Below are 21,189 nucleotides of genomic sequence, written 5' to 3' on the forward strand. Positions count from 1 at the left end.
AATAATGTTATAATATGTTTATATGTAAGTATTAGAAAAAAAATACGCCAAAGCCCAAATTATTTCTGCTTGGCATTGAAGTTTATTGATAACAGTTAAAGAACATGGTTGGTCTGCACATAGCCACTCAATGTTTCCTAAATCTTCACAATGCAATTAACCTTTCACAAAGCTGATTTCTCAGCACATCTATGTAAACAATTCCCATAATAAACTAATAATGTCAAATGTTTGACTTCTTCTAATGCGATAATAAGAATTTGCAGTATGTACAAAAAAAAGAGCTCAAATGCAAATGACTGGATAAAGCTTGAAACAACAACTGCCACCAAATAAGTGCTTAATTCACAAAACAACTTAAGTTTATAAGTAAACTATTGTATACATGAATGTGCTGTAGTATGGTAGCCAAAAAATAAGTGACTATAACAAAAATTCTTATTGCTGCTGTTGTCTTGAGTTGTGGAAGAACAGTTCACATAGGAAGTCTGGGGAAATCTGCAAAAGAGACACTGACAGCAATAAAAATCAGCTTTCCCCTACTCAGCTAATAAGTATAATTTGTATTGTCTGTTGCTGTTGTAGATTTTCTGATTTTTTTAAGCCATTGTCATTAGAGCAGTAAATGGGGGGAACTCTCTCTAATGGAGCCCTGGATAGCAGTAAATACCTACCAAGGGTGTTCTATTCAATGGTTGGACATACACTTTACGCAGGTCCATTAAAAACAGCTAGACAAGAATCCATTTTTTCATGTGTTTAAGGTAAAAAATTGTCTTGGCATTACTGTAACATTTAAAGGATAAGTTCACCTTTTAACAAAAAATAATAAATGCACACTTTTTTGCAGATAAAAATGTGCATTTATTATTAATTGGTTTAGCATCCTGGAAAGCATTGCACTAGCAATCAGCAGATAGCTGATGCCATGCAGGTCTCCTGCAGACTGTTAGCATAAGCTGTATGCACGTACATTGTACAGACAGGCAGTTTTACACTGAGAGGAAGAATCAATGAACTACCACAGTGCTCAACAGCCGTGATAGTTCTTTGCGAACTAAAAGCTGAAAGCTGCAAAGGCTGTTGGTTCTTGTAGTTCATTGATTCACAGGGATCTGTGAATCAATGATGTGGCCGTGTGGATGGAGCCCGCTGTCTTTGAATTGTGGCGCCAGGTACAGGGAGAAAGGAAAAAATGTCACCAGCACATCAAGGATCACCAATATGGGTCCAAAGGTTTTAATAAACGATCACATAGTTACAGCAAGGCAACATTTCGTAGTCTCGCAGGACCCCTTCATCAGGCATGTGACCAGGTACAGGGAGAAGATCCCTGACTTTCTGCCACAAGGAGGGGCGAATACGGGGGAAAGGGTTCTGAGGCTGAACATGTTCCATGTTACACCTTAAATATGGGTGTAACATGTACCATGTTCAGAGAGGGGAACTTATCCTATATGAAACAAAGCAACCGCACAATGTTTGGGACATTTAACAAGTTAACAAGGTTGCTGGAACTAAGCAGACTTATTAGAAAGAAATGTTGTTCCCAGTGATGTACTGTGTGCACATCAAAGCCTTTGTACAATATATATTCAAAGTTTTAATGGTTAGTCCCTCAGCTACTGATATTTTATCTCTTACTGTCTATAATAATGACAGTTTTATCTATAACTGTCTATATTAATGACAGTTTTATGAAACCTCTCTTCAAAATTTCCTAGCTCTTCCACTCAAGCCAAGCTACCTCATTGGTTTTCATGCAGCAAATAGAGTCTTAACCCTCCTATGGCAATATCCATGCTATATTAGCAATGACAAAACTGAATAAAGTGAAATAGACATAGCAAAGTAGTGGACAGCATTAGTGGACCTCATATGTTTATCCCTTATGTAATAAAGCAGTCAACTATAAGTGCAGTAGCACATAGCACCCAATCAGCTTTCAGTATACAGAAGTCGGAGCAGTTAAAGTGTATGGGAAAGAGGAAATCTTCGAGTGGGGACACCTGTTCCTTTGACAACTGTCCATAAAGGAAGGGGAGGAGTTCCCTCATTCTGGAAACATTTCCTTTTACTTCCTATTGCATCTCCATGGCAGTAACTGTAAATAATTATTTCCAACACCACACAAAAAATTGAACTGACAGGCATTTAACCCTTCCCTACTCTATCCAAAAAATTGTGACTATATATACACTTTAATTTTTTTTTTTTTTACTATGGGAACCAGCTTTTCTCACATCACTGCACAGTCACTGCACTTTGCTCTGCTTTATTAAATAAGCCTAGATGTGTCGATGCTTTGTGAAAAGTGTATACTCTCTGTAAATGCACAGCCATACCTAATATAAGTTATCCACTGAAAAATGAAACTGACATGATTTATAGTGTAAAACAAAACCATTTTATCAGAAGTGTCTTTCTCCAGATGTAGAATTGACATTGTTTGAGCCAGACGGAACTGCGTGTTTGTATGTTCCCTTTAGTATTATTGTGCTCTGGAGGCCAGACTTTGATCATACAAAGAGCAGTTTCTCATTATTTTCTATTGACACTCCAAACAGTCTTCTCTGAAGTCTCTGGGATATTGTGTGACCTCTGTCTCAATACTTTTCACAGATTTCACAGGCTGTCACCACCACTCAGACATCACTAACACAGACAACTGTAATGGAAACTGTAACTATGGTGACCACCAGGGAGCAAATTCTTGTTAAGCATGGTAAGGACGAACTCCCGCCGCCTCCCCCTCAGAAGAAAAGACAGATCCTTGTGGAATCAGAACTTAGGAAGAGGTGAGAAAATGGCTATTGCACACCTGAGGAAATAAATACACAAGGCTATTGCTGAAACACATTTCTGCTGTGTGAAAAAAATTGTGAGAGACACACACCTGCAACCTAGTGTACTGTGGCAATAAAGATAGTAGTAGGTGTGTATTTTTACCTATGGGCAAAGATATGTAGGCATACTAACTGCAGCAAAGAGCATTTTAGAAAATGCAGCAACTCATTATCATAATTCATAATTCATTAGTTTGACAACCATTACTGGAAATCTGGTTCCTATAGGCCATTGCACTTTGCACATCATCATTGCTATTTGCCCTAGCTTGCTAAATACGCTCAGCAGTTGACAGAAACCAGTGTCTTTGTTTACAAATTATTTATTTGGTAGGTCAAAGTACAATTAAAGTACAAAAAAATATAATACAGAGTATATTATAAACACAAAATTAGCAGAGATATGTTATAAAATATAAAAATTGTTTAAGAACTACAAGAGTTCAGCGAGCAGGAAGCAGCCAGAAATCAGGGTCAATGTGCAATGCACTCTTTAATTAGGTCCTTTGAAAGATGTTTATATCTGTTTTTTTAAACAATAAGGGCATATTGTTTATAAAAGGCTGCATACAATGACACACTGCTCAAAAAAATTAAAGGAACACTTTTTAATCAGAGTATAGCATCAAGTCAATTAAACTCCTGGCATATTGATCTGATCATTTAAGTAGCAGAGGGGGTTGTTAATTAGTTTCAGCTGCTTTGGAGTTAATGGAATTAACAACAGGTGCACTAGATGGGCAACAATGAGACAAACTCTAAAGTCAGTGTCACTACTGGTAGCATGAGGCGATACCTGGACCCTGCAGAGGTTGCACAGGCAGTCCAATCTCTCCAGGATGGCACCTCCATACGTGGCATTGCCAGAAGGTTTGCTGTATTTCCCAGCACAGTCTCAAGAACATGGAGGAGATTCCAGGAGACAGGCAGTTACTCTAGGAGAACTGGACAGGGCCGTAGAAGGTCCTTAATCCATCAGCAGGACTGGTATATGCTCCTTTGTTCAAGGAGGAACAGGATGAGCACTGCCAGAGCCCTACAAAATGACCTCCAGCAGGCCACTCATATGAATGTCTTTGACAAACAATCAGAAACAGACATCATGAGGGTGGCCTGAGGGCCCAACATCCTCTAGTGGGCCCTGTGCTCACTGGCCCACACCATAGAGCTCAATTGGCATTTGCCATTGAACACCAGATTGTGCTTTTCACATATGAGAGCAGGTTCACCTTAAGCACATGCGACAGACATGAAAAGGTCCGGAGAAGCCATGCAGAATGTTATGCTGCCTGTAACATCATTCAGCATGACTGTTTTGTAGTGGGTAAGTGATGGTCTGGGAAGGCATATCCATGGAGGGACACACAGACCTCTACAGGCTAGACAATGGCACCCTGACTGCCATTAGGTATCGGGATAAAATCCTTGGACTTATTGTCAGACCCTGGTGCAGTAGGTCCTGGGTTCCTGCTGGTGCACAGCAATGCCCGATCTCATGTGGCGAAAGTATGTAAGCAGTTCCTGGAGGATGAAGGAATTGCTACCATTGAATGGCCCCCACACTCACTTGACCTAAATCCAATAAAACACCTCTGGTATATTATGTTTTGGTCCATCTGGCACCGCCAGGTTACACCTCAGACTACCCAGGAGCTCAGGCATGCATACAAGCACATGGTGGCCATGCAAACTACTGAGTACCATTTTGAGTTGCTGCAATTAAATTTCTGTAAAATGGACTAGCCTGCTGCATAAATTTTTCACTTTGATTTTAAGGGTGTCTTTGAATTCAGTCCTCTGTAGGTTGATAATTTTCATTTCCATCAAACAATGGGGCATCCTTATGTTCCTAACACATTACCCAGTCCATATCAGTATAGATATCCAGCATTATATTTTTCCCCATTGAGATCTGATGTGTTTTCAAAGTGTTCCTTTAATTTTTTTGAGCAGTGTGTTCTATATGAGGGAGTAGTGCTGAACAGTTGTATGCCCTGCTGGGGATGATTGGTGATTTGTAGTAGTGTTTTTGCATAGCGGACCACCCATCATTCCCAGAACAGCTGGGGAAAAGTGCTGTTCTTACAGGATTAGTTCACCATTGGAACATGCTACATGTTCCACTTGTTTTTAGGGTGGAACATGTAACATGTTCCCATAGCTGCAGCCGTGCCTGCCGCCCCCCCCCCCCCCCCCATGACATATAGTACAGGAGAAGTTTTCCTGTACTATATGTCAAATTTGAAAACAGTAGGGCCGTGCGGGGCTCCGCCCACACGGCCATGTCATTCATTCATGGATTTCCGTGAATTAATAAACTGCAAGTCCTGACAGCCATAGTGGCTGTGGGCTTGTAGTTTTCGATGAACTACCACAGCACTGTGGAGCACTGTGGTAGTTCAGTGTAGCTTCCTGTTAGAATATCTGTTTGCTTGTACATCCTGTACGGCAAGCAGATATAATGACAGATCTGCAGGAGACCTGCATGACATCGGCGATCTACTGATCCATGGTGCAGTGCTTTCCAGGCTCCTTTGGACAAAAATGATACATGCATATTTTTTACCTGCAAAAAAATGTGCATTTATTATTTTTGTCCAAAAGGTGAACTTATCTTTTAAGAACACAACTGTAAATTAATGTTCTTGCTGCCTCAGCTGTGCTGGAGTCTAATGTTAGTTCCACCAATCACAGCACAGTTGGACACCAAGGGTATGAGTACTAAATCTCAATTGCACTGTACAACTTCAGGGAAATACTCACACACTTGATTGTGGATCTTTGCCATGAGTGGCAGTAATCATTATTTTCTCTACATTCAGTGGACTATGGTGCTGAATCTGCATCTTGAATGTTTTTTCTTTTCTGTGATCATCCCATGGTGCTTTACATTGCTCCCTCCCTTTGCCTAAACTCACAACATTTTGCTGACAGAAGGCAGTGCCCAGTTCAAGTCAGCAGGCTTAGAGTATATGTTTGGATTTAAAAAAATGAATTGCAATCTGTACATTTCTCCTTGTTTTATCACTTCAAAATTGCTGCAGGCACAGAAAAATACCCACTGATCTAGCAGAAATCCACTTTGCCCCTGTCTGCGTTAACAACATACTTCACTGAAAATCTAAGCAGCAGCATCAGTCTTGCCCAGTGCACCCTTATGGACTACAGAGCTACCCCATCCTCATTTCCATAATGTAAGGGCATGTTCTTTAGCCAAAAAGGGAGAAGTCAGCCAAAGCTGATGATTTCAGACCAGCTGAGGCAAATCTGTCAGTTTAAACAAGACGTTAAGAGCTTCATGTCAGGATCAATGGGAATTTACAGTTCCCACAGCTTTTTAAAGAGATAAAACATTATTGTAAATGTTTTTTTATAGTTTGCTAAGACATGCACTTTGAGTGGTTCCCCATCATTTGGACCAGTTTATGTCAGTTTGTGCCGGTGGTCTTCCATTTCTCTAGAGTCCAGTGGGGTGAAAAGGATGATGGATTAAGGGTAAATGGCCACGGTTTGTGAGGTCCTTGTACATTTCAGAGGAGAAGACAAGCTTGTGAAAGAATAATGGAGAATACAGGCTAAAACCATAAACACAGAAAGAATGCCCTGTGTTTGAGCTTTTAATATACATAGGCTATAGAATAGTATTGGGCTTATGAAAACCAGCCAAAACAAACACATGGCTTATAATAATCAAAAAAGGGTTATGCTGTTTAAGGTATGAAGCTATTACATGTCTTGGATTGTACAATGTACTGTATGTATAGTACGTTCTGCAAAACTGAAAGAGGTGTGTGTTAATTATTTCTGGTGCTCCACATTTAATCCAATAATTTATTTACATTAAGTAACTACTTGGTTGTTTGAACTGCGATTCATGTAGAGCAGTGACGCTGAGCTGGAGGCCCAGGGGCTGCTTATTGCTTCATTCGGTCTAAGCCTGTGCATTAAATGAAACATTATTTTTTAACAGTGATTTTCTCTTTTCTTCTCGAATTCCAATATGTATAAGTAGAGAAAGTAGAATACCAAAATATTCCAGAATTGAAGCATCCTGGAGCTAGGCATGACTAATATACAAAGCTAAATAAATAAAATTGAAATTGATCTGCTGAGTGCCTCCTGCTAACCATTGCTGCAAAAGAGCATCAGAGTTGACATACTCTGCACCAATGTACCATTTTTCATAATAGATTTTAAAATTAAAAGTACACAACCTCATGGGCATTGGAGGACACTATCTAGTGATTTCTAGTGATTCTAGTGATTTCTCATAAGTTCCATAAGGGTGGGTTAACCACTGCAGCTACAGATAGTTTGAAAAAATTGTTTCCACACTACACTTATGCTTTGAGGATCTTGCCATGAAAAAACTGCTCAGTGCGCATTATAATATTTACCTACCAGACCTTAACAGCTAAAGACCAAATACATACTGCATGCAGACTATGGAATTTCATGCATGGCTTCACTTATGTATTGCATTGGGAAATGGAGATGCAGGGCCAGATACTAAATTACCACACATGTAGACAGAGGCGTTCATAATGTAAACCACGCTGATCAGTCTGGTCATTTTAGTTCTACTTGGTCTTATAGTCAACCTATAAAGAGGCTTTAACCACTTCCTGACCGGCCGTTGTATATAAACGGCCGGAAGGTGGCACTGCAGGGTCGGGTGGCTGTTTACAAACGGCCTCCCTGCACCCTGCTTGTGCGCGCTCCACCGTGATCCGGTGCCCGCTGTGTCCTCCGGACATAGTTAAACACTGATCATTGGACGGGACCTCTCTACTAGGTCCTGATCATGTGATCACTGATTGGCCAATCAGTGATCACATGCAAAGTAGTAAGCAAGATGTCACTACGTGTGAAATCTGTGAATGATCACAGAGGTCACATGGTACAAGGCTATTCACAACAGCCTTGTACCATGTGACAAGCGGTGACCAAACACAGCTCACTCAGTAGTTTTCAATGGCTACAAGAATGCAGACAGAGAAAAAGAGAAATGATTGCTTTTACATCCTATATGGGTGTAAAAGCAATCAGTGTAAAAAAAAAAAAAAAAAAATCTTCATCACCCCCCAAAAGTAGTACAGTGTCACCATGGTGACACTGTACTGCTAGGGTGACAGTATGTAAAAAAAATAATAATAATAAAATAAATAATAATATAAAAAAAATGAAAATGTAAAAAAAAAATGTATAAAAATTATAATTCTGTTACAATTCTGTTATAAGCCCTCAATGGACAGGAGGATCAGTTCACAATGCTAAAACACCAAGATAAAGATACTTAAAGGTGTTTTTTTTAGTCCAATTAGATTTAAAATTACAGTCGCATGACTGAAAATAAAGAATTGTCTCCTTCGGTAAAGATTTGCAAATTGAGAGTATATCAATTTTCAGCATACAGTATATCAAATTGAGGGTATATCATGTGTTATCAGAACTAGGGAAGCAGTTGATGGGTTATTATCAGACAAGTAAAGCTACTTGAGGTGAAAATACACATTTTATAACCACATAGGTAGCACAGTCACTTTAAAGTAGAACTTTTAAGGCAAAACTTTTTTTTTCATTTTGGATAGTGTGAAAGAGGGTCATAGCACCTATCATTTTGTTTTGTTTTTATTTTGCCATCTGTGTTCCATTGAATAGATTTTCCTTCACTTCCTGTCCAATGCCCACAACAGGAAGTAAGAGGAAATCCTTCCAAAGTGAGGCAATCCTTGGCTTTCACCAAGGTCACCAGAACTAGTGTCAACATTGAAAGATTCCCCCTCATTACTGTTCTGTGGATAACCCAAATTTTGGGATTTTCTTTCACTTTCATGTTTGAAGATAATGGTAAAAGGACAATCATGAGGGTGAATCTCACTAATGGAAGCACAGACGGCAAACAAATCTAGCAGGTGTTCTAATCCCTCTCCACTCTCTAAGTTTTTCTTTTGTTATATTTTAACCCAATCACCATGCAACTTGTCAAGGCAGAAGTTGATTGTCTAAAAACAGGATGAGATGTGTGAAACTACCCTGTCCCCAGTCCATAAACTGGAACAAATTTCCCTAAAATGTGTTGGCGGTCTTCAACACCATCTGTCTTTCACATATAATGCCATTTTAGCATCTCTACTCCAGTGATTTGACAATCACTTATCTTCTGCCATGTGAATTGAAGGAAAACTTCCCAACACAAAAATATTAAGTAACTAGAACAGGGTAGTTCCACAACTTTCATACCTCCTAATCCATTTCTTGGACACTCAACATCTGCCTTGACACAATACATAATGATCAACATTACAGAACAGGTCCAGCTGAATATGATTAACTATTTCTAGCTATACTATGACCTAGATAAATGGGAATCTTCACAAACATTTGCCATTCACACCTTATATCCTGATCGCTATGTATATAGAAATCTTAAAAATTCAGTAATAAAAAAGAAAAAGAAAAAATGTAGAACTCTGTAAATGGCATTTATTTTTTTTAATTGCTAGTGTGCATATATTAGTGCTCCATACAATGTATATGGCATTCTGTAAAGCGGACACCTAAGTGAAATTAACCAATTCATTTGTGAGCAAGCCACATTGAAATTAAAGGTCAAGTCAATAACTACTGTACTTAAGCAATGTGAATTCAGACAAACTGCAGTTCATTATTATTATCACATGAATAGTGTAAGTCCTTGGAATTTTTTGGAATAAATATATAAGGTCCTTGGAATAAAAACACTCAATTATGTGCATTATGCAGATGAAAATATTGATGACCTGATCTTCTGTGCATTATATGCATGGCACTGAACACAGGAATTATTATTTTAGTTATTTTTTTATTATTTATATTTATAATGTTGGTTTTTTTATGAAATGCCATAACTGTATAGCAAAAAGATTATATGCTCACGGGAATTAATTATCTTGGCATTGTACCAGCATGTTCACTGACAAATAGGTGTATATTTATGAAATGGTAAATGCAACATTCACAGAAGCTATACTCCCTCCCACCAGCCATGATCACCCTGCATTGCATGGAGATGAGTTTCAAATATGGTACGCAATAAAAATAAAATTTTTAATGTAAAATTTTCATTTCAATATTGAGGGGGGAATAAACCATTGAAATCAAATTATAAGCAAATTAAACTTCTACTATAATTGTTCTATTTATCAGCCTAGAAAAGTAGGAAAGGAAATATCACACCCAAATTCTGCATTGTACACGCCTTTGGTTATTCAGGTAACAGGCAATACTACTAGAAAAAAAACATATAATGAGGAGTGAAGATTTTACAGTCACATGGAAGGATACAAACACATGTATATAGTATGAACACAGAGGGCATGCATTTTCAAATACAGTGATGTTTACCATAAAGTGCACATCACAGTTACATTTATTATACAGTTTTGCATGAGTATATGGTGAAACATGTTTGATTGTGGTTTTTGTTGATCACAGATTTATAATTAAAGTGTCACTCCAATTTTGTGTTGTCACCCGGACTGAAAATGAGAGAGAATGCAAAATTTTAAGTTATCACCCGAATAAGATTAATGAGGAAATTTTCTAATGGGGACTCTTGGTCCAGTGACAACTCTCTAAGTGTACATTTCCCTCACCTTTAAGAGATTTCCTTTTAGTTCCTGTTGTGTCTAGACAACATGAAGTGTAGGCAAATTTCTCCAATGGGACAGAGAGGGCAAAAAAAAAAAATTATTTTTCTTGGTTTTCAATATACTTTAAGTTGTGATGTGGCTTTGTGACTACAAATAAGGGAAACTTCCCCTTTACCCTGTTCCCTATCCCTTGCTGATCATTTCATAAACCTCAAACAGTGAGATCAACTATGATGAACCTATTTATGAATGTCTCTTATTTTTTATTTTATTAAAATAGGCGGATACCTTGGTAAATCAGAGAACCTTTATTTTTTTACTGGGTTTCTGTTTTTTCTACATGTAATGAAAATTGAAAATGCCTATTTCTTTTTCCATGTAATATATTAATGCCAAATCAACAATATCTTCATATTTATTTAATTATGTTCATGGTTCTTTTAAGATTAAGAAAAATAAAAGATTATACTAGCCTGATACCTGGACCTGATAAAAATAAGGAGCATTTCATAATTTTTGGTTCTGTTGCATTAATGCAGGCACATTGTTCCATTAAGGTAGCCAATTACTGCATAGTATGTTGTGCTGCAATGCATGTGCACCAGTCTGCATTGCTTTTACATCATAGTGCTATTCAAAATTAATGGCACAGTGCTAACACACATAATATGAATGATACAGCAGAAGATATATTTAAAATATCAGTCAAAGCCATTCTCAGATTTTACCTATTTTCTATATGGCTTAAATAGGAACAGAGTTTAGGTTTGGTGGGATAAATGGAGTGGTGAAGTACATGTAGGTGTCCTTTACAATATTCTCCTTCTCTAGCTTCAGGATGCTTTTAGCAATGGGCTGTAATGGTTCACTTCTAAAAGAGAAGCAAGACTGAACAAAGAAAGTAGAAAATAGGTAGAAGAGATAACATAGAGGAAAAGAAACAGCCTCAAGAGCTTTTTGCTATGGTGTGCCACAAGCCTCACAACATTTTCAAGCTAGGTGTCCACAGGTTCCTTAAGTGTTTGAAGACCAAGAAACATGCCTAATAAAAGGTATATTTACAATTCTATGAGCTTTACATGTGTTATCTTTAAATATGAAGGAGAGTTCCAAAAGTGCATGGTCCAACATGGAAGGAGTGATCACAGAAGCAAGAAACCTTACCACTGCACCAAGCTACTCTTCCAGATGTTCAGCACTTAAAATGGTAGATGTGCTCTATATGGTTCTAATGCACTCCTTACAAACAGTTGGCTAAAAATACCCTCCCTCCAATAGTCAAGTTGAAAGTTGAAGAAAAGGAAGGCTAACAGTGTTCCATCAGTGGTTAACTGATGGTGACAGTCTTACAGGATGTGCAGTAGCACACCCTTGGAATCCCAGAAGACTGTCATCATTACTTTGCCTGTTAATATGTAATTTTGTTAAATTACAGCAGGGTCTGGCAATTAAGTTTCCCAAGAGGCCACATGGGAAACTAGGATTGTTGTGTAGGTCTGAACGAAAGTTTCATGTGTAGTAAACATATTTTTGATTAAACGAGTATGCTAAGGTGAGCAACACTGGACTAGGAGGATCTAAAATTACTCAAACACAGAAAACAAACACCTGGTGCTAAGAATAATAGTCTCATGAACATCATCAACTACTCATGAAATAGTGTGCACACTTGCAATTATTAGAGGCAATAGTGAAGAAATGACCACTGCTGATCTGCTGGTTACAATGTTCGTGTAGGGCAGGCTGGCAAAAGCAGTGAGGGAACTGATAGGCACAGGAGTTAATTGTTTGATCTGCTGTTCTGAGTGCCAATGTGTGACTGACAAGCTCAGTAAGATAACTGGTAGAGCTGTAAGCATTGTAACTGGCAGGAGAGAGTCTGAAATTGGTACAGCGGGATTTATTGCAGATCCTGGTCTGGAGTGAAGAACAGGTACGAGGTTCCTGGGGTTTACTGCATGCAGATGCTAACACAGGAAGAACTTGGCTGGGTAGCAAAGTGACAGGTGAGCATCAGGACATCTCCTAGGCAGAGCTCTCCCACCAGATGTGAGCCTTTCTGCTGTAGCAATCAGTTCATCAGGCTCTCTCTTTCCAGTTCTTCTTCACATGGACATCTGTCAGCATGCCTCTGTGAGATTCAGAGAAGCATACTAACAGTGAAGGTATCATGGGCAAGACAGGGACAGCCAAAGGGTCAGATTGGGTCCAGGGACCTTAATTTGTCCAGCTCTAAACTAAAGGACATGTTATGATTAAATTATAATAATACATATGTTATTGTAGCTTATATGGCTCAACAATCATACAAAGTTTACTTACTGGTTACAGTATATTTCCACCATACACTAGGGGAATAAATGGTGGAGAAGGATCTGGGAGTTCCGATAGATCATAAGCTTAATAATGGCATGCAATGCCAAGCTGCGGTTTCTAAAGTGAGCAAAATCCTCTCTTGAATTAAAAGAGGTGTATACTCCAGTGAGAGAGATATCATATTACCCCTGTACAAATCATTAGTAGGACCTCATCTGGAATATGCAATTCAATTTTGGGCACCAATTCACAAAAGAACATTGGGGAAGTGGAGAAAGTACAGAGAAGGGCAACCAAGCTGATAAGAGGCATGAGGAAAGATTAGATAAACTGAATTTATTCTCTTGAGAAGAGGAGATTAAGGGAAGATATGATCAACATATATAAAAACATCAGTGGTTCATATAGTGAACTTGGTGTAGAGTTATTCACCCTGAGGCCATCACAGAGGACAAGGGGGCACTCTTTATGTCTGGAGAAAATGAAATTTAATCTCCAAATATGGAAAGGTTTCTTCACAGTAACAGCTGTGAAACTGTGGAATATACTCCCTCAAGATTTGGTTCTGCCCTGCTCAGTGGATTGCTTTAAAAAAGGCCTGGATTCTCTCTTGGATACACAGAATATAATTAGTTACTAACATTTATAGGTAATGTGATCCAGGGAGATATTTGATTGCCACTCGGGGGATCATAAAGGAATTTTTTCCCTGCAGGAGCAAACTGGATCATGCTTTGCTGGGTTTTTTACCTTCCTCTGGATCAACTGTGAGTGTAGGACTACAACTTTTTTTTTTTTATGATTGAACTGGATGGACTTTTGTCTTTTTTCAAGCCAGACTAACTATGTATACACAATCATACTTAAAGGAGAAGAATAGACAAAGCTTTTTTGGCTGTACTTCTGCTGTATATCACAGGAGTGCAATTCGTTCTACACCCCTTGGACTCGTTTTCAGCTGACAGCGGGCTTAAGTGACTGACAGTCACCAGCTCTCTGCTCACTGAAGACAGAACTGTATAATCAGTGGTCTTTGATCGCTCAGTTCTCAGTCTAAGTACTGTCAGGAGACAGATGCAGCACAGGAGCAATGCTGCATCCACCCAGGTGAGCATATATATATTATATATATATAAAATTTTGTTTACTGAAACCCATACTTCTCTTTTAATTAGATCAAAATTGGCAAAACATTTCACTAGTTCTCCATTCTGCATAGGTACAATCCCTCAGGGAGAAGAACTTTGTATTTTTATTTTCAACGGCATGCAATTATATTAAACATAAAGGTTAGGAATTTTCTGCACATGTTTTCTACATTTTGTACATATTGTTTAGAAATGCAGTCAGAAACACAGGATATAAACACTTCTGGCTTCTACTCCTTCTACTGCTTTTATTCCTTGCTTTCTCTAGACACTAATCCATAGTTACCTTATTGTAAATATAGCCCTATGTATATATACTCTCCTCTTTCATTATTATGGTAACAGACTATGTAGGCTGAGAGGGCAAAAAGTGTTCTGCAATTTACCATAAGAAAGTATGCTAAACAAAATTATCATAATGAGAAAACACAGCCCTCTAAATAATCCTAACATTTATTCTGAAATGATCAATATGGATAAAGATCCAATCATTGTAATACCTATGGTATGGTTCCTCATTTTTAGTTATTAGTATTATCAAATGATCAAACCCCCTTTTCGTAGGCCAATCATAGATTTATAAGATTGTCTAATATAAATGATTGTCAACCTACACCATATGATATGATGTAATCACACAAACATATAGACAGTCTTTGTGATGTTGCAGCTATCCTGAAGACTTGGAAAATGAGCCACAATAATAGCTGATGGTCTAGCATAGGTGCTGAACTGAGAATCAGAATACACTCAACACTGACATTTATACAGAGCAAAGATATGCATGATCAAATATGACAAGCTATTGTATCAGACAAGTAAGATGCTGGTTTTACAATCAAATAGAATAACATGTTAATGCAGTTTGACAGCACATACTGTTAGGATGGTCTCAGCACAATGCCAGCTCCAAACAATAACTCATGTTTACAAAAGAATATGTCTCTAAAATATTCACTGTTACAGTATGAACAATTCATTGCAGTCAGAAACATGATGAGTTATCTTGCTGATTTCTAAAAGGATAAATTATTTAACATTGGGGTTGAAATATTTTACAGCATTCACAGATGTCCTAAAGCTTAACATTGTACCTAACTTTATCAGAAATAAAATAGTTAATGTATAAAAATAGTAAATACCATGTTTTTAAAGACTAATTGAAATATTTTGTATTATACAATGTATTAAAACACATAGGGATCAAGCATAATCATATGCATGCTACCTATATCACTACCCTTTACAATTAGTTCATTGCCCTTTACACTGGGCAATGAACTAATATGCTACAGATAAATAGTATGCTTTATTGCTTTAAGAGTGGCTAAATCTGGATCAGAGTCTGCTCTGCTTCCTCAAGAAGTAATGGAGATATGTCTATGACAGCGCAACAAACACAATATTAATATCTCAATTAATCAATATGTACAATCCCACAATCCTCATTGGCAGTACAATCAAAACTTTCATCAAAGTAATAAACACTGAGTGTGGCACAACCCAGTATATATCTGTGGGGAGATTGCAGGGAACAAGGAAACTGAGAGCTCTAATGGTATACTAAACCTTAAGTGATAACGCCTATAGAGCTAAAGAGTAAATAGCTGTACTATATAATGTAGACGAGTAAGCATCAAAACATTCTGGTAGGGCCAAATACAATACAAGAAAAGTATAAGCTATTGTAGGTCTATAAATGGCTTTTGCATCCTATATGGAGTTTAATATACGTTTGCATCCAGATACATATCCTAAAGTGTATACAGTCATGGCCGAAATTGTTGGCACCCTTGATATTTCTCCAGGAAATCATGTATTTCTCACGAAACGTATTGCATTAACACATGTTTTGCTATACACATGTTTATTCCCTTTGTGTGTATTGGGACAAAACAAAAAAAGGGAGGAAAGAAAGCAAATTCGACATAATGTCACACAAACCTCCAAAAATGGGCTGGACAAAAGTATTGGCACCCTTTCACAACTGCGGATAAATAAGAATGTTACAAGCATGTGATGCTCCTGTAAACTCACCTGGGGCAAGTAACAGGTGTGGGCAATATAGAAATCACACCTGAAAGCAGATAAAAAGGAGAGACGTTCACTTAACCTTTGCATTGTGTGTCTGTCTGTGCCACACTAAGCATGGACAACAGAAAGAGGAGACGAGAACTGTCTGAGGACCTGAGAACCAAAATTGTGGCAAAATATCAACAATCTCAAGGTTACAAGTCCATCTCCAGAGAACTAGATTTGCCTTTGTCCACAGTGCGCAACATTATCAAGAAGTTTGCAACCCATGGCACTGTAGCTAATCTCCCTGGTCGTGGACGGATGAGGAAAATTGATGAAAGATTGCAACGCAGAATAGTCCGGATGGTGGATAAGCAGCCCCAAACATGTTCCAAAGACATTCAAGCTGTCCTGCAGGCTCAGGGAGCATCAGTGTCAGCGCGAACTATCCGTCGACATTTAAATGAAATGAAACGCTATGGCAGGAGACCCAGGAGGACCCCACTGCTGACACAGAGACATAAAAAAGCAAGACTACAGTTTGCCAAAATGTACTTGAGTAAGCCAAAAGCCTTCTGGGAAAACGTCTTGTGGACAGATGAGACCAAGATAGAGCTTTTCGGTAAAGCACATCATTCTACTGTTTACCGAAAACGGAATGAGGCCTACAAAGAACAAAACACAGTACCTACGGTAAAATATGGTGGAGGTTCAATGATGTTTTGGGGTTGTTTTGCTGCCTCTGGCACTGGGTGCCTTGACTGTGTGCAAGGCATCATGAAATCTGAGGATTACCAAAGGATTTTGGGTCGCACTGTAGGGCCCAGTGTCAGAAAGCTGGGTTTGCGTCCAAGATCCTGGGTCTTCCAGCAGGACAATGACCCCAAACATACGTCAAAAAGCACTCAGAAATGGATGGCAAAGAAGCGCTGGAGAGTTCTGAAGTGGCCAGCAATGAGCCCAGATCTAAATCCCATTGAACACCTGTGGAGAGATCTTAAAATTGCTGTTGGGAAAAGGTGTCCTTCCAATAAGAGAGACCTGGAGCTGTTTGCAAAGGAAGTGTGGTCCAAAATTCCGGGTGAGAGGTGTCAGAAGCTTATTGATGGTTATAGGAAGCGACTGATTTCAGTTATGTTTTCCAAAGGGTGTGCAACCAAATATTAAGTTAAGGGTGCCAATACTTTTGTCCAGCCCATTTTTGGGGTTTTGTGTGACATTATGTCATATTTGCTTTTCTGCCTCTGTTTTATATTTGTTCCAATACATACAAAGGGAATAAACATGTGTATAGCAAAACATGTGTTAATGCAATACCTTTTTTGTGTGAAATACTTGATTTTCAGGAAAAATATCAAGGGTGCCAACAATTTCGGCCATGACTGTATATGCCTAATCCCCAGTGCTAATCCTGATCAAGAGAGGCCCATATAAGGGATAGGTTACTATACAGAGAACAAAGAGAACTGAACAGTGTAAAAAGATATTAAAAAAAGTTTATTAAGCTTGTAAATAAACAGGAATGTAAAGGATTTGCACTTACCTGAATTAAAAAATCTTACCGACATTGGCCACAAATGATCCTAGAGTCCCCAGTATACTGAAGGGGTAAACTCCCTACCTGAATGTAGAGGGAGACAGAACCCCACCTTGCCTTAAATTCCCCACTGGACAGCTCATACATTCTGCAGATGATGTGGCTTGTGACATCAACATAAGGGTTCAATTACTAAAGGCAAATAAACTGTGCATCTGCATGTGCAGGTATCCCAGAGCTTAACCAATATGGAGGAGTTCTTCTCACTTCCATCATACAATCATGTGCAAGAAAAAATGCTGATTGTTTTAATTTTCCGTGCATGTAACTGGCTATTATTTTGAAAGTGATGCTTCAGCTCATTTAGTAAGCTCTGGAGCAATTGCAGAGTTCACAGTCTATTTGCTTTCAGTAAATCAACCCCTTGGTGTATATATGGCTTCACATGCAGGTGCAGGCCCCTTTAACCTCATTGTCCACAATACCCAGGGCTCCTGGACATGCCCCGGGAGTAAAAAATCCTAAGTTTTCCTCACCTAACAGCTAAGGCCACACCTGATGAGGCAGAGGTAGCTGGCAAGTGATCTGCAGCAACTCTCAGAGACAAACAGCAGGCATGCAGCCAGGCTGAAGCCACAAGACCTAGCTACTGTAGGAAGCTTCTCCCTGAGTGGTCCACTTCCAGTCGGGTGGCCCTTTGTCCTTTAGCCTTGGATCTCTCCAGCTGTGTTACCAGAACTACCCTGTAAGTGATAATGTTTTTGAGGATAATTACTAGTAGCTATGTCCTGTATTATTTTACTGTAATGATTCTTAGCTTGATTCTCTGTTGTTTGAGGCTCATAGAGACTATGCTATGCAGCCACATTATAATTAAGTCACTGGAACTTTGTTGTAATGGGACCACATTTGTGCATTTTTCATGCTTGTTCAGCATTTATTATTCTACAGTATATTCATATTTTTTGCCATCCTGAACCTGTTTTGAAATTGTTGCCTTTCCACCTGTTTAGTAAACTTAAAGTTACATTTACTTCCTGTCTGATCATTTGTCTGATTGCCTATTCTGTTAAAGGTGAACCATGGACACAACTTTCATTTAGATATATTCTTCCATAACCACAGAGGATATAAAACCACTTTGTGTGCATCAAATGTACTTACAAACCCAGATATTGCCTAGTAAGAGTAGCAGTGACATCACTGTGCTTTACATGCCTATGCAGAGAGAAGAGCTGTAAGAGAAGCTGAGTAAGCTCCACCCACTGCAGTCTGCCTACTCGAGAGGCAGTCACCCTGCACAAGGAAAGAGAGAAAGAGATGCAGTGTCTGGTCTTTATTACAGAAAGTTCCTGCACAAAGGAGGCAAGGTTTTACACTGGATTACTGCATAGATCTAGAAGAAATACAAAAAGCAAACCAAGATTCAAGTAATAAAATGCATGTCTCTTTTATTTAGACAATATTAGCTTATCCCAGGGCTTATCTTTATAGCATATTATCTTGCTGACAGTGGAGAGTAAAGGGTAGTGATATGGGTAGCATTCTTATGATTTATGCTTGATTTTATATGTATTATATAATACAATATAGTTTAATCCGTCTGTAATTTGTCTTAAAAATACTACTACTAGTACTACTTTTTGACACCAATAATGTCCCATTTACTGCAATAGGATTTTCTTTGTTTTAGGTATTAGACCTTAGGATGTTATGTTGGTAATGACATTTCCCAGCCAATTAACATATTTAATCTACAGCTATCCCACCTCTTTGTTTGCATTCATCTGTATGGGTTATAAATGTCATTCATTGTGAGAGTCACATTGTGTTGACATTATTTCAGTGTGTGGGTGGGCTTCATTATCCGTGATCAACATGGATGTACACCGCTGGACAACGCGATTGACAAGTTAATCACATCACGGGACATGGATGTTTTGTTTTGTTTTTTTAAATAAATGACTTTGCCAAATGTGTTATGTGTTTATCTATCTTTTTTTTAATGAGTAACCAAAGGTCTTTGCACACCTTACTCATTGACATGGCGATGGGGCAGATAAAGGCACTTACTAGTGGTGATAAGTCATATAAGTCATCCACGCCTTACATCCATTGGGCAAGAATGTGGGAAAGAAGCCCTTGTCCCCATCAAAGGGTCCCAAAGGGTTTGGCATTGATTTGGGGTGGGATGTATTTTTTTATTGTCTTGGGTCCACGTAAAGCTGGTTAGACAAACTCTACACTCATAGTTATATTAGACAAACTCTACCCTTGTAGTAGGGTCCCCCTGCACTGCAAGGGCTAAATGCTTGCTTCATCTATGGGTGCAGGGATAAGGTATATTACTCACCTTAGCGCTCACTCCAGTACTGTTTTCTTTTGCCTGAAGCTTTAGGCTAGATTTTCTCAACTAGGGTTCCCCCAGAGGTTGCTAGGGGTTCCTTGAGCAATGAGCAATTTCTGTCTCTCAAATAAGTTCCCATTGACACCATTGATCTTATTAGCTATCTGTAAGAGGGTAATTCTTCCCAATGTCCACAAGTGTAAGGAGCATTATTCCCATTGACTATCACACTAATTTATCATGAGTTGTAGATATAGTAATTTTTAGCAGGGGTACCCTGAAACCAGAAAGTTATTTCAAGGGTTCCTCTGTGTTGAAAAGGTTGAGAAAGGCTGCTCTGGGCTATGGATGAGCCGTGGCTGGTCCCCTATAATCATAATTTTCAGTGCAGGCTATTAACCCTGCATTATATTAGAGGTGGCAAGTATGCAACCTTAGCATGGGGGGTGTAAAAAGCCAGTTGCATGGATGAAGATAGCCTACCAGAGTGTCGAATAAGGTAAGCATTTCTCATTATTCCATCATCCCTAAACTTACCTAGAACTTAGTCCTTGCAGTGTGTGGACAATGCAGGGGTAGATTTTTGTCTAATTACTCAGCTTTAAGCACTGCAAGGGATTAAATGCTTGTTTAGTCTAGGGTTGCAGGGATAGGATATTATACTTACCTTATCATTCACTCCAATGCTGCTTTCTTCTAACCTAATTCCTGGAGTTCCTCTTTAAAATTCATACCAGACCCTTATGGAGGATAAAGGTTTGTTAAGAATTTTTAGGTGAAAATCCATGCTGATTTTGTTTTTGTTGGATTTCCCTTGCAATCCACACTAGATCTTCATCTAAGACAAGGGTCTGATAGGGATGTTGAGAGAAAGCCTGACCTCTTTGTATGCAACAGAATGAAGTGGCAGGGAAATGTAATTTAGTGGCAAATTGTATTACTTTTTTCTAAACACTTTTACTTTAGCACATCCTACTGGTAAGCCACTTTGTAAACAGGTTTAAGGCAGCCTTTGAACATGTTTGCTAAAGGAATGTATAACGTTTCACTTTAAATCGTATAAAGGGTTGCCCATTGCTTGACAATCCCTCGCCTATTAGCTTTGAAAGTTGAGAGAGCTGATTTGTCTAATGTAAATGGGGTATACACTATATTGCCAAAAGTATTGGGACATCGGCTTTTACATGCACATGAACTTTAATGGCATCCCAGTCTTAGTCCGTAGGGTTCAATATTGAGTGGACCCATGCTTTGTAGCTATAACAGCTTCAACTTTTCTAGAAAGACTGTCCACAAGGTTTAGGAGTGTGTATGGGAATGTTTGAGCATTCTTCTAGAAGCTCAT

General features: G+C 38.6%; 1 protein-coding gene across 1 annotated transcript in view; it reads left to right on the forward strand.

The window, feature by feature from the left end:
• DMD (dystrophin) overlaps positions 1-21,189 on the forward strand; it is a 2,676,943-nt gene that overhangs the window by 668,784 nt on the left and 1,986,970 nt on the right. Inside the window, exon 16 of the mRNA XM_089653005.1 lies at positions 2,623-2,798. Within this exon, the coding sequence (XP_089509131.1) occupies positions 2,623-2,798 (176 nt within the window). The remainder of the gene's footprint in view (positions 1-2,622; positions 2,799-21,189) is intronic.

The sequence above is a fragment of the Staurois parvus genome, unplaced genomic scaffold, assembly GCF_062004578.1.
Source record: "Staurois parvus isolate SC_StPar_1 unplaced genomic scaffold, SC_StPar_1.0 ptg000696l, whole genome shotgun sequence".
In the NCBI taxonomy this organism is placed as follows: Eukaryota; Metazoa; Chordata; class Amphibia; order Anura; family Ranidae; genus Staurois; species Staurois parvus.